At 37.7% G+C, this 12,958-nt stretch overlaps 1 protein-coding gene across 1 annotated transcript in view; it reads right to left on the bottom strand.

The window, feature by feature from the left end:
- Nucleotides 1-802: 802 nt before the first annotated feature.
- The window catches only part of LOC108792235 (RNA-binding motif, single-stranded-interacting protein 3-like), a 132,458-nt gene continuing 120,302 nt past the window's right edge, over nucleotides 803-12,958 (bottom strand). The window contains exons 9-12 of the mRNA XM_018562971.1: nucleotides 6,062-6,172; nucleotides 4,980-5,060; nucleotides 3,102-3,229; nucleotides 803-959 (exon numbers count right to left, since the gene is read on the bottom strand). Of these exons, the coding sequence (XP_018418473.1) occupies nucleotides 953-959; nucleotides 3,102-3,229; nucleotides 4,980-5,060; nucleotides 6,062-6,172 (327 nt within the window). The 3' untranslated portion in view covers nucleotides 803-952. The remainder of the gene's footprint in view (nucleotides 960-3,101; nucleotides 3,230-4,979; nucleotides 5,061-6,061; nucleotides 6,173-12,958) is intronic.

The following is a 12,958-nucleotide window of genomic DNA, read 5'->3' on the forward strand; positions in this document are numbered from 1 at the left end:
ATCACTATTAAGCTAGTTTCTGCAGAATGACAAGCAAAGCTGACTAAAAATATCTTAAAGCTCATAAAAAAGATTGCAAATAGAAAGCACTAATGCCTTTGCTAGTAGCGATCACACGTTTGTAAATAAAAATAATGAAATAAAAAAGACAGCAAATAAAATAAAATCTGCATTTTCTCAATGCAGTTGTTTTTCATATTTCATTGACCCCTTTGTAAAAACCTACAGCCATCTATATGTTGTATTCACCCTAAAGAGAAAGTTCATAAAAGTCCACACATAATGGTTTAATTCTTGCACACATCATAGTCTTCAGCAAAAGTTTTCTTCAAATGAAGAAATGGATTTTATGTCAAATTTTACATCTAATGTTTTACTTTTAGGAACCCATTGGAAATGTCCACACAAATACTCTAGTCAATGCCATGCCTTTTGTTCTATCCAGATGCTATTCTTTTGCTCTGGGTTTATTCGATGTCCTTAAAATTAAGGCAATTAGAATTCAAGGTAATCTTTCCTATGGACAAAAAAATATAAAATAAATGAAATAAATGGATAGCTTAATTATCAAGGAAGACAGTTATGATGATGTCAGAAATGCTTCCCCTTGATACTCATTTTACTGTTCCCAAAATACGTCTTCATGTTGCAATGCTCTTGGAAGGATAACGCAGCATGTTGTCCTCAGATGTGTTCATTACGAAAAGAGTAACAAAAATAAAATTGTCAACATAACAGAACTTTTTTTCTTGTTTTATATAATTTTGTTTTTTTATTTTTTTTGTTTTTAGTGTGTTTTTGCACGGCACATAAAAAACACTTTTGAGCAAGGTAGAAAAATGAAAGAAAAAAAAAAGCTTTTGTCTGATGCCTGTGCAAACTGGAAGTCAACTTCTAGATGAAGTGTATCCATTCAAGGCAAGGTTTTCTGACCAACATTTCTCAGTCCTGTTTATTGTCTGCAAAATATATTGCAAAAAGAAACATAGTACATTCAACATTTTCAATGTGTTTAAAGTAAATATTCAGCATCACACAATACAGCTACTAAACATACAGGGTAAATTCATTGACACAATATCCTGCTTAATATTTAAATAGGCATGCATCAATTCCCACTTTTTGGTAACCTGTAGCAATAAAGCAAAATTAATTTTACTGCCAAATATATGTTGAGTGTCAGTCATGACTACTATGTGTTGCTTTTATTTTCAGCCCTTCAAGAAAGACTGATAATACTAGGGGGAGATGCCAACAAAAAAAAACAATTTAGTGGCCTCAGTAAGAGTGGGAAACATTGTAAGTGGATGTTGTCATTGTAATAAACCATTGATGACTCTCATGTTATGCAATCAGACATGCATTTTGCTTGAGTTATGCTATGCTAGCTTAAATTGTCAACAATGGCTTAACAGTTTAGTAATATAGGAAAGCCCACTACCTCTGCCTTGTCTGATCTCCACTACATGGCTTAAATAGCTGACAAAAAACCAGAGTGAACCTGTGACTGATATTAACCCCCTGTCACTCAGTCGATTGTAAATAAATGGGTGAATGGCAGATGCTTAAATGTGGGTGGACATTTTAAACCTTTTTAAAGCATTTTAAACAGCCAGCGATGACTGTTTACATACAAGCATTTGGGCGGCCGTAGAGCTGCCCAATCACTTGTATGTTCCATGGGAGTGTGCGCTACCCCTCCACCACCACGGGCTATCCCCCATGCGGGCCTGGGACTGGAATAGTGGGTCTGTACTCTTAGATCAGAGGAAGATCCGCATACTCCCAGCAACCGATCTCTGCCCAAATCACTGGACCCGGAAGTGACATGTATTGCCATTTTTCTGGCTGCTGTAGCTGGCAAAGAAGCTGGTGAAGCAGATTGCTGCTTCATCAGTTTCTTTGGGGACCATAGGTGACATTAGGGTTCTAATAGACCCCTAATGTCTACAAAAAGATGTTCGGTCGCTGTATGTGAGCTATCACATAGTGGGATTGTTACCCTGTGTGATATCAATAAATTTAGGTGTAGAAAAAATGTTTTAAAAAAAAGTCATATATAAAAAATTTAATTTTTAATGTCCCCGCCCCCATGCACATACAGATGCAAACATGTGTCGGGTGCACGTACATGGGAAAACAACAATTGTGCCACATGTTTCATATCAGCCCCAAACATCGGAGTAAGAGCAATAAATATAGAGCCATCAATCACTGTTAACACTAAACTAAGCGTTAAAAGCTTATAAAGCGTCGCCTATGGGCAATTTGGGGTATGGTCATTTTTTGCTATTTTGTGGGTGCATGCAGTTTTAAGGCTTGACATATTTGATGTCTATTTACCCAACATGACCCCATCTTTTAAATTTTACTAAAAAATTGGGTAGTAATAACTGTTTTTTAATAACATAATGTAAGGAAAAGTAGTTTTTTCCAACATTTTCTGTACTTTTTTCTTTATATAGCAAAAAAAAACCCAGTGGTAATTACATACCACCAAAATAAAGCTATAGCTGTCCCAAAAAATGTTATGAAATTAATTTTGGTTCAGTGTTGCATGACTGAATATATGTCTGTGAAAGACATATATTCCTCAGCACCAAATACCAAAAAATGGCCTGAACAGGAAAGGGGAACCCTGGTCTTCAAATGGTTAAGAGAACCAGGACCCCTAATAAATATGTCTTACTAAGATAGTTACTATATTTGGGGTTTTACTATCTCTTAAGATACCAAAATGTTTAGGTTTTGTTTCCAATACAAAATCAAAAGTATGATGATTTATATTTTACGCTATAGCCTTTAGGAGGCTAGTTATCAGCTAACACTAACTGCACTGTTAGCATCTTCTTTGGCTATGTTCTGTTTATGTTTTCTTTAACATGTAGAGAGACCCTATGGAATGCAATGAGATCACAGATCCTTTTAGTGTAACCTAATTAAGCAATATTGCTAAAGTGTGGGCACCTTGTGGCACCTACAAATAATTGTATAAGTTGTGTGAGAGATTGATTTTTAAGACTAGACTGCTACCTAAGAAACGCTTTTGTCAGGCCAAGTTTTTTAACTGTATCTAGTATGACACATTACCAAATACTTACTTAGACTGTTGGTAGGAGTATGCAGATGCATGTTCATTGCTGGTCTCTACCGATATTTGTTGCTGCTGTCCACTGGCTTCGTGTGATGAAGATGGTATCGTTTGAGGGGAGGTATCAGCGACAACACCCTATAAAATTAAAACAGTGTATTTATAGCAAAATAGAAATGACAGGTTAAGACCCTTAAATTTCATTATTTTACCCAAGAAAATTAAAGATCCCCATGGTCTCCTGCATACCTCTTGCATAGACCTTAAAGAATATAAGCCTTAAAAATACCAGCTTGGTTTTTCAGGCACTGGATTGCCTCTATACTTCAGCCTGATCTTCTTCACGGACAATGCTAAAAAAGCAGCACATAAACTTGGGGTTTATATTCAACTTACCTGCCTCTGGAGATGGAAGGTAAATTGTTACATCTTTCCCTGGTAAACTACTACATTCCACAGTGATAGGTCACATGCTTAAAAACCTAGAGGGTTATGCACTTACCTGCCGAAGCTTCAGATGTTGGATCAGCTGAGTCAAACTGCTTCTGCACTTCGGCTCAACCGAAGACAGCCGATGTATGGCTGAAATCAGCAGTACAGAGCCAAAGTGGACAGCCAAACACTGTTCAGCTTAGTTCACTTCGACTCGGTTATTCACTATAATAATAACCCTTCTAGTGATTTTTAACCCAGTTTTTGCTGAAATAGAGAAGTAGAAGTCAAACCTAGCTGCTGATTGGTTAATCGATCCTCTAAGCTGCCTTCAGCACAGATCACATGACCACAATGTCACAATGGGATTCTGATTCCATAATAGTTGAGACTTACATATGTAAGAAATGTACTTTATGATTAAGGGATTGGGTGGGAGTAGTGGAAGATCCGTGTTTGGCTATAGAAATGCTTTAATGTAAAATTTGTAGACACAGTTCTCACTGCATACATAGGGGTCTATTCACGAAGCAGCCGAAGGATCGGCCGAAGCTACGGCCCCAGGACCCCTTCAGTTCAGTAGAACCGAAGGGCTGCTGTACGGGCTATTCACTATAGCCCGTAATTTTGGGCCATATGAATGCATTGCTAGATTCCTATTGGCTATTTCAATTTGAAATAGCCAATAGCAAACTAGCATTGCACCCGCCCTCTGCTGCAGTTCTCCATCAGGTCCCCACTACTGATTGACAGCAGCAGAGGACAGGTACAATAGCTAGTTTGCTATTGGCCATTGCAAATTGAAATAGTCAATAGGAATCTAGCAATGCATTCCTACGGCCAAAATTTTTATTTTTTTTGACGGCAGCAGGACCGCCGGCCAATAGAAAACGGTTGGGCGGAGCTAGCTGTCATTGCTAGCTCTGCACAATCGTTTTGTATTTTTATTTTTCTACTTTTTTAACTGCTCTGTGCCACAGAGAGACCAAGCAGAACAGCCGAGCCGAATGCTGCTCAGCTATACACTCACTGCAGTTCGGCATCTATAAGAATAGACCGAACAGCAGCGAGTAGCCTGTCGGAGGTTGGGCTTAGATGTTGGATCGGCTGAGTCGAACTCCTTCTGCACTTCGGGTGGGCCGAACATGCTGTGCATGTTCAGCCCACCCGAAGCCACGCCAAGCCACCCGATGTACGGCCGTACCAGCCTGAAGTGAATAGCCGAACAGCGTTCGGCTCACTTCGCTTTAGGCTGGTCATTCACTCGGCTGCCTACGGCAGCTTAGTGAATAAACCCCATATTGATACTAGATTACTCCAAACTCGGGCAGCACCACCTACATAATCTAAAATGAGCTATCAGCACACATTTATAGGCTATTTCCAAAGTTAAAATCATTTGTTTTTCTAAAAAAATGAAACATTTGGAAATAGATCATTAGCTGGATCAACTTACCTCAACTTGAACAGTTGATGGAGGCACAGGAGTATACTGGGAAATGTAGGTCCCTTGCATAGGTGCAGCAGCAGTCATGTACTAGAAAACAAATGATATTAGTCAGAAGAAAATAAAAAAAGGGCCTTATCTGTGATGATGCATTTTTATCAATAATAATCTCATTAAAAACAATAGTAGACTAGTAAAATGGCTTAAAGATGTTACTTATTGAACATCATATGACTCAAGCTTTTTGCATCAGGTTGTCTGTGTGAAAAGTTTGGAAATCATTTAACCAATGGCTTTTTAGGGTACCCATGTACATCATCCAATGTTTCATGGGTTTCAATAATATTTCCCTGGGGTTGATTTACTTCAGGTGTAAAGGCTGTCCACATAACACATAAAAAATTTGCTTTGTAAAGTGAACGTTACCTTAGCTAAGTAAATAAAATGAAGCTGTGTGCACTTTGAATTTCCAATCATCAACAAGGAAATTTTAAAAAAACAGGATGATTTCATGCACATTACTGGATGAATGCCTATCAGAAAAGCAGGACTTCTATCTTGGAACACTGGGGTTCTCACGTTGAATGTTGGCCATGATACTACCTGCATGGAGTTTGCATATTCTCCCTTGCTTGCGTGGGGTTCCTCTAAGTACTCTGATTTCCTCCCAAACTTCAAAGATGTGCTGGTAGGTTAACTGGCTCCTGTCTAAATTGTGTGTGAATGTGTGATAGTGATCTCAGATTGTACGCTCTTTGATGGCAGGGACTAATGCAAAAAAAAAAAATAGTATGTAAAGGGCTGTGTTTTTAAAGGTTCTATATAAATGGCCTAATATTTCTAATATATTTCTAATATTAAATGTTCTATATTTAAAGGGCAATATGTTATTCTATTTTCTTGTTTGATGACATACCATATAGTGATGTCCTGCAAAATTGTGAGGTTACTCAAAAGTAAGGCTGAGATTACACTTTTAATAAGAAAAAAATTGAAGCCACAAAGCAAACATGTTAACATTGTTGTCTACAGCCACTGAGAATGTTATTGCTTTCTATCATCAAAGTAGTTATAAGTCATATAAGCCATACTGTTCCTGTTGTCCCCAAGGAGAGGTGATTCATTTGCTGTGCTAGAGGGCCCATCATACTGGCAGGTTGCATTGACATGGTGTGGTCCATTGTTGGTGTTAGTACAGCCCCCTAAAAAGAATAATGACATATAATAAATGATACAGATAATCATTGGGCATGTGGCATACTTAATGTTCTATAATAATTCAGTGTAAACAACAGTTTTAGAATGTCTTCAGAAACATTTGGGTGGCAGTGGAGAAACAGTGTTTCATTGTTTTTCAAGTCCCATATGCATAATTCCATCTATCTGTATATGACTTGATGCCATCTTCCTGTAGTAATGGTTTGTATGACAATTGCTAACAGCCAAAATATATGTGAAAACAAATAAGCACAAGTCCATCAAGTTCAACCAATAGAGAAGAAAAAAAAAAGAAAGATGATTAAATAACTAGGAAACCTCCATAAACAGAGCCCTACACCCACCATTTATCTGAGGGAAGCACAAAAACCCTATACGCCATGGTCCAATTCACTCCAACAGGGATAAAAAATAATTTTTAATCCCATAAGGCAATCAAATGTTCCTGAGATCAACAATAATTATGTTATTATTTTATTGTTATTAAATGTTAATATCTAGTTATATTTTGTGTATTTAAGAGTGCACCCAACTTCACAAAATTGCACCCCAATGAAAAGTCAGCTCAGTGCTCTAGGTAATCAAATCCTTCAAAATGTTACCATTTCTTAACCCAGTGTACTTTAGTACATAAATAACTAGCTTGTTTTGTAAGAGTTTCTTTACCTAAATACCTTACTGGTTACAAGAACTGGCAATTTATTTCCACTGTCTGACTAATGGGCAACCTGAGATAAATGTAGGTCTTTTTAGCCTATTATTCTCATCAAATTTTAACTTTAGAAATCTAATTGGTACTACTCAAGCAGCCACCACCAAAAAAGAGGAATATTGGACATGGATACAGCAGAAATAATGCCAAACAAAATAAACAATGTCCACGATGATGAGATAGTTGCAATACAAGTGGTGAAAAGACTGCTGTCTACACCATATAGCAGCTGTACCCCTTGTTCCCTATCCATTTACTAAAGATTCTTTAGTATATGACATCTTCACGGGTACATTGAGATTTTATGTCTAGATATTTGTATAACAGAAGTTTTGTAGGTCCATCCACCAATGTAAAAAAATACAAATAAAACTATTAAGCACATTCTGTTCCTCAAGCTCTAAGGAAATGACAAATTTACATTTCTATTAAGAAATCATTGGCAAGTCTCTATTAACGCATTAAGTTAATTCATATTAGAAAAAAATGCTCTTCTTTATACAGTATACTTCATGCATATCAGATTTGTAATTGAAAACAATGTGTTCGCATACTTTTTATTGAATCTGTTTCTTTTTTTTTCAGCATGTCAATTTTTATTAAGTATCAGATAATACAATACAAATAAGTGCAATCATCGGCCGGTAACATGAATCATGCACTAGTACGCAGACTGCACCTGTAGCAAATATAGATCAAAGCACATTAACCTCCCTGGCGGTATGATTATGTAAGGAATTTTGTACCAAAAAGTGGAAAATTCACCCCGAGCCAGACTCGGGAATACCGCCAGGAAGGTTAAATGGAACACAAGATAAACCATAACAACATAATAGTTAAAAACGTGCCATCTCCATATTACTTCCCTAATGAGGGAACCAGAGGAGTCAATATCTGGGTGGTGGACAATCTCCTCACAATATAGGTATTCGTGGGAAGAATCTGTTTCTTTTTACATTCATTTAAACATATTCAACATATTGTGTAGATAGGCTTACTTATGTACCTTATGTAACATCTCTGTTATGTCATAGTACATTTCCTGGCACCACAGTGCATAACCTAAAACAAGATGCAGCTTGAAAACTAATAAGGAAAGTGTGTTACTCTTGATTAATGGAGGCAGTTTATCTCCTAGACAAAGGGCTGTACTATATAAGGGCTCTTAGGGGTCTATTCACGAAGCAGCCGAAGGATCTAGCCGTAGCTTCATACAGCAGCAGGGGGTGTGTACAATAGCTAGTTTGTTATTGGCTATTGTAAATTGAAATAGCCAATAGGAATGTAGCAATGCATTCCTATGGCCAAAAATGTATATATTTTTTTCTGTTCTGACACGGTGCCGTGTCAGAATAAAGAAAAAAAAAGAAAAAGCAGTGTTTCTCTCCTTGGCGGCTGGGAGCGGGAGACTCCTGGAGTTTTTTTTTCTTTTTTTGACGGCAGCAGAATCGCTGGCCAATAGAAAACAGTTGGGCGGAGCTAGCTGTGATTGCTAGCTCCGCACAATCGTTTTCTTTTTCTTTTTTCTACTTTTTAAACTATTTTTCTGTTCTGCTCGGTACCACAGAGAGACCGAGCAGAACAGCTATTCACTCACTGCTGTTCGGCACCTATAAGAATAGACCGAACAGCAGCGAGTAGACTGTCGGAGGTTCGGCTTAGCCGATCCAGATGTTGGATCGGCTGAGTTGAACTCCTTCTGTACTTCGGGTGGGCTCACTTCGCTTTAGGTCGGTCATTCACTCGGCTGCCTGCGGCAGCTTAGTGAATAGACCCCTTAGTGACAGGGACATGTCATTAGCCATCTATGCCTCCTAATTTACAATTATTTTAATATATTCATGATTTCAAATGTCTTAGTTAACATAATTACAATAATCCTATGCTTCCTTTTATCTTTTTTTACATTATACCATTTATTTTGTTGTTTTTCTTAAGATGAAATTGAAATTATATTTACATAAATCCTTCCAAAAAGAGCATTACTTTTTTTCATAAATAAATGCATTGATCAGCAGGGTCTCATCAAGCTGACAATACTCATTTTAAAAAGACATATAGTGCTTTAATTTATTCAAATCTTTGCAGATTCTTACAGTTATGCAGTTTAGGTTAATTCGCCAGGGGGAAATCCCACAGTTTCAAATGCAGCTAAGGCAAAAAAAATATCTTCAGTATCATCTAGGGTAGTCTCTCAATCTTTTAATTAGAGATAAACAGTACAGGTGTGACAGATTAGTTGCTTAGAACAACTGACTTCTAAGATAACAATTTACAGCCAGTTGAGGTCAGTGGAACATAAAGGATAAGAGTATTGTATAAATTAAATTAACCTTTTTGTCCTTCTCAAGGTGCCCATACACTGCACGATTCTCGTACGAGAATCGCGGGAAATCCCGCAATCGTACGAGAATCGTGCAGTGTATGCAAGGCGTGCGACCGTTTCTACTGTACGGTCGCACGTCTTCCGTCGAACCAGCAGGCTAGAAAACCCGCCGGGAATCGTATGATTCTCGGCGAGTTAGTGGCCTGCTGGTTCGACAACTGCCGAACGGGCCGGTGTGCGCACGCGCACATAGCCCGTTTGCCGTCATCTTAAGCCTGCCCCTCATTGCAGTCATCGTAAGCCCACCCCTCAGTGGGGCGGGCTTGCGATGATCGAGAGTACGATCTGCCTGTCCAAGATGGGCAGATCGTACGTTTTTAAAATCACTTAACACTTAAATTGAGTCAAAGACATAGTAACGGTGTGGTGTATAGTGGTATAACAGATTTTATAGCTTGTTTCCAGGACAGTTAGATGCTGGTGGTCATTCCTGAAAACTTCCATATTTGCAATGAGTCACAGACAGACTGAGGGGAATTTATCAAAACTGGAGCAGACAAAATCTGGAGCAGATTTGCACAGCAAGTAATCAGCTTCTCTGTCTCATTTTCAAATCTTACCTGAGCAAACTGAAGAAAGATGCTAATTGGTTGCCATGGGCAACTGCTCCAGATTCTGTCTGCTCCAGTTTTGATAACTTTCCTCCACTGTATTTTACACACTCCCATAGCAGGGAGATATACCTCAGTTGCAGTTTTGTTGCTTAGCTTTTTAGCGATTTTTTATTGCACATTTTCCTTTTTTTAATCTAGATTTCATTAAAAAGGGGGTGTGGACTTAATGCTTAGAAAAAGTGTTTAAAGACTGCACAAACTCACTATAAAATTTGGGGGGGTGTCAGTGCAATTAGTACACTATAATGCTGATGTTTATATTAAAAGCTGACTTATGTGGGTCTTGACAAAGTGACCTAGTCAAAGTGTTTAATGAGCATTCACATGGTCACTAGAATATTTTGGGGACTTCTTTCAGTTAAATAGGTACACTCTTTACTTGATTTCTTGATTCAAAAATGGCTGTGGTGGTTCCTGTTGACACAATGGCCTTGGTAAAGGTTTTAAATACTGTGCATGTAGACACTGACATTTTGGGGGCATTTAACTCAGCAAAGTAATTACACACTAATGTTGATTTCTTCAATTTTAAAAGGCTAGTGTGGGTCCTGTATAAAATGGGGTCTAGTACAAGTGAATAAATACTGAGTATGCTGGTACTACAATATTGTTTAGGGGGTTAGTGAATAAATTACAATCTAATGTTGATTTCTTGATTTTAGAATCACTGGTGGGGTTCATGTTTAAAATGGGGCCTAGTACAAGTGAAACAATACTGTGCAATACAACATTTGAAGGCTTTTTACAGTTAATAAGTTACAATCTAATGTTGATTTATGAATTTTAAAATGGCTCGGGCGAGTCCTTTTTAAAATGGGGCCTAGTTCAAATGGCTCAATACTGTACAAAAATGCAATATGTTTGGCCTACGGGACGACCTGTTTTACATCGCCCCTCCCAAACTTGCTACCCAAACTGGATATATATGGAGCTTTGGTTGACTTAAAAATGATTATGCTAATTCAGAGGCCCTTAGTGTTTAATTCCCTGCATATTGTATGCAACACTTGCAACCTCACTTTTAATTTAGATGAGCTATATCCCATGTCCGATATCTGGGGAGGGTGATCCTAGCCTATCTATTGCTTCAACTCAATTTCATGGTTTGGGTGCAATAGAATCTTAAAAATGAATGTTCTTCCCAGACTCTTATACTTCCTTCAGACATTACCAATAGAACTTCCTATGGCCTACCTGAAAACATGCTTTCTATCATCCTTGCATTTTTATGGGTGAATGAACCGGTTCTCATAAAATTCACAACCAGGTTGAAGGAAGTGGGAGGGAATGGTTTCCCAGATCATAGAGCCTCACATCTGGCATGGATTGTGGACTAGTGCTGTAATGGCTAGAATAAATTATGGCTCAGTCTAGAACAAAATACTTGCCCATACCCTTTACATTATATCTCATAGATATACCCCAAATTTCCCATCTATATGTCAGAACCCATTCATATGTTCCACCATGAAGGTGACTGTGCCCTGTCTCTCATTTCATACCTCCCTTGACTACTCCTGATCTTCCCTATGTAACCATTAGTCTTTCTTTCCATCTTCCTTTCTTTTCTTTTTTTTATGTCCCCGCTGGAACTAAGTTTTGTGTTTCCAGATTTGGGGTGCCTGCCTCAAATCTGGGTTCACCTCCATTTTGTGTTAATTTTATTTCGTTTTTTCTACAAAAAGGAGTTGATGAAGGGTATGTGTTTTATAATCATAGGTGGTATTTGTATGTTATAACTGTTGGGAGGTTTGTAGGTTGGGTTCTGTCCCATCCTCCATTGAGATTTGTACTTTGTATTGTTGGAATGCTGTTATACTGCATATGAATCCCTATTTTGTTGTATCCCAGGTACCTTTTTGCTTGCCTAAAATAAAGAATAAAAAAATATTTCCTGCTTTCAGATTTACATCTTTGTCTACTAATTTCTTGAAGTGTTCAGTACTTTTTGACTCTCTTTAGTGGGTACAAAAGAAAGTATGGTGCTAAATTATTTTGCAGCAGAGTTAAGACAACTATATTACTGTTCATAACAAAGTAACATCTGGCATCTCCTCTTCTGCAAGTGAACAAGTTACTTCCTAACTGGCATTGGTTTCTATCATGAGACCTAAGAACAATGCTTCCGTAGATCACTCTAGATGCAAGCTGTGTCAAATTGTAAGAAGCAGATGACATAATTAGGTCTGCCACACTGTTTTGTCAAGCCCTGCTAATTATAGTAATATTTAACAATATCATTATTATGTTAGTTACCAACAAGACACTCCATTTTGTCATACTGAAAGAACAAAATGTAACCTATTTTGAGGCAAATGCACATCACATATGATTACATATACCTCACACTTATTATTTATAACCAGGACAGAGGACTACTGCCAACTTACCTTTCCCTGTAGCTGTGATACAGCTCCCATTGAGTTTTGATAATATTGTAAAGGCACTTTTCTCAGAGGCTTTTTCATGGTTTTCACTTGACTGCTTTTTAGTACATTAGTGAATGACACTTTTGCTTTTCTAACAGGAAAACTGAAACCAAAGCTACAGTACTAGTAGTACTTCTGTACAGATGTTTAAGTAGTTTGTACTAAAATTGCAATTGCCAGAGGCACGTTATTCATAAAGTAAAAATCTTCAGCATCCTACATGAAACTAGTGCAGAGCCACTGCTTGAATTTTCCTTTTATTTATCCATGTTCCTTCTTGTATCAGCATAATTAAAATATAGTTTTTATAGTATAATGGTATAGTATAGTATAGTCCACTGATATTACCACAAGCAACATAGCTTACAAATTCAAAGCATACTAAAAAGCAAACAAAAAAGCATCATGTAGCATTTCAGCACATTGGACCAGACTCCTACAGTAAGTTAGGGACACCTAAGTTAGGGGTGGGCTACAGGAGGTTTGACAAGTCCAGCAAACAGTCTGCTAACTCTGAACCGCAAACCCAATTGACATCTTTAGGAGACAAATCTTTTTTATTACCCTTTTTTCCCAGTTTGCAAGCTTTTGTTAAAAAAAAGGCTATGGATAACTGGACACGGGGGGGG

This window comes from Nanorana parkeri, unplaced genomic scaffold (assembly GCF_000935625.1).
Source record: "Nanorana parkeri isolate BGI_ZX_2015 unplaced genomic scaffold, ASM93562v1 scaffold618, whole genome shotgun sequence".
Taxonomy (NCBI): domain Eukaryota; kingdom Metazoa; phylum Chordata; class Amphibia; order Anura; family Dicroglossidae; genus Nanorana; species Nanorana parkeri.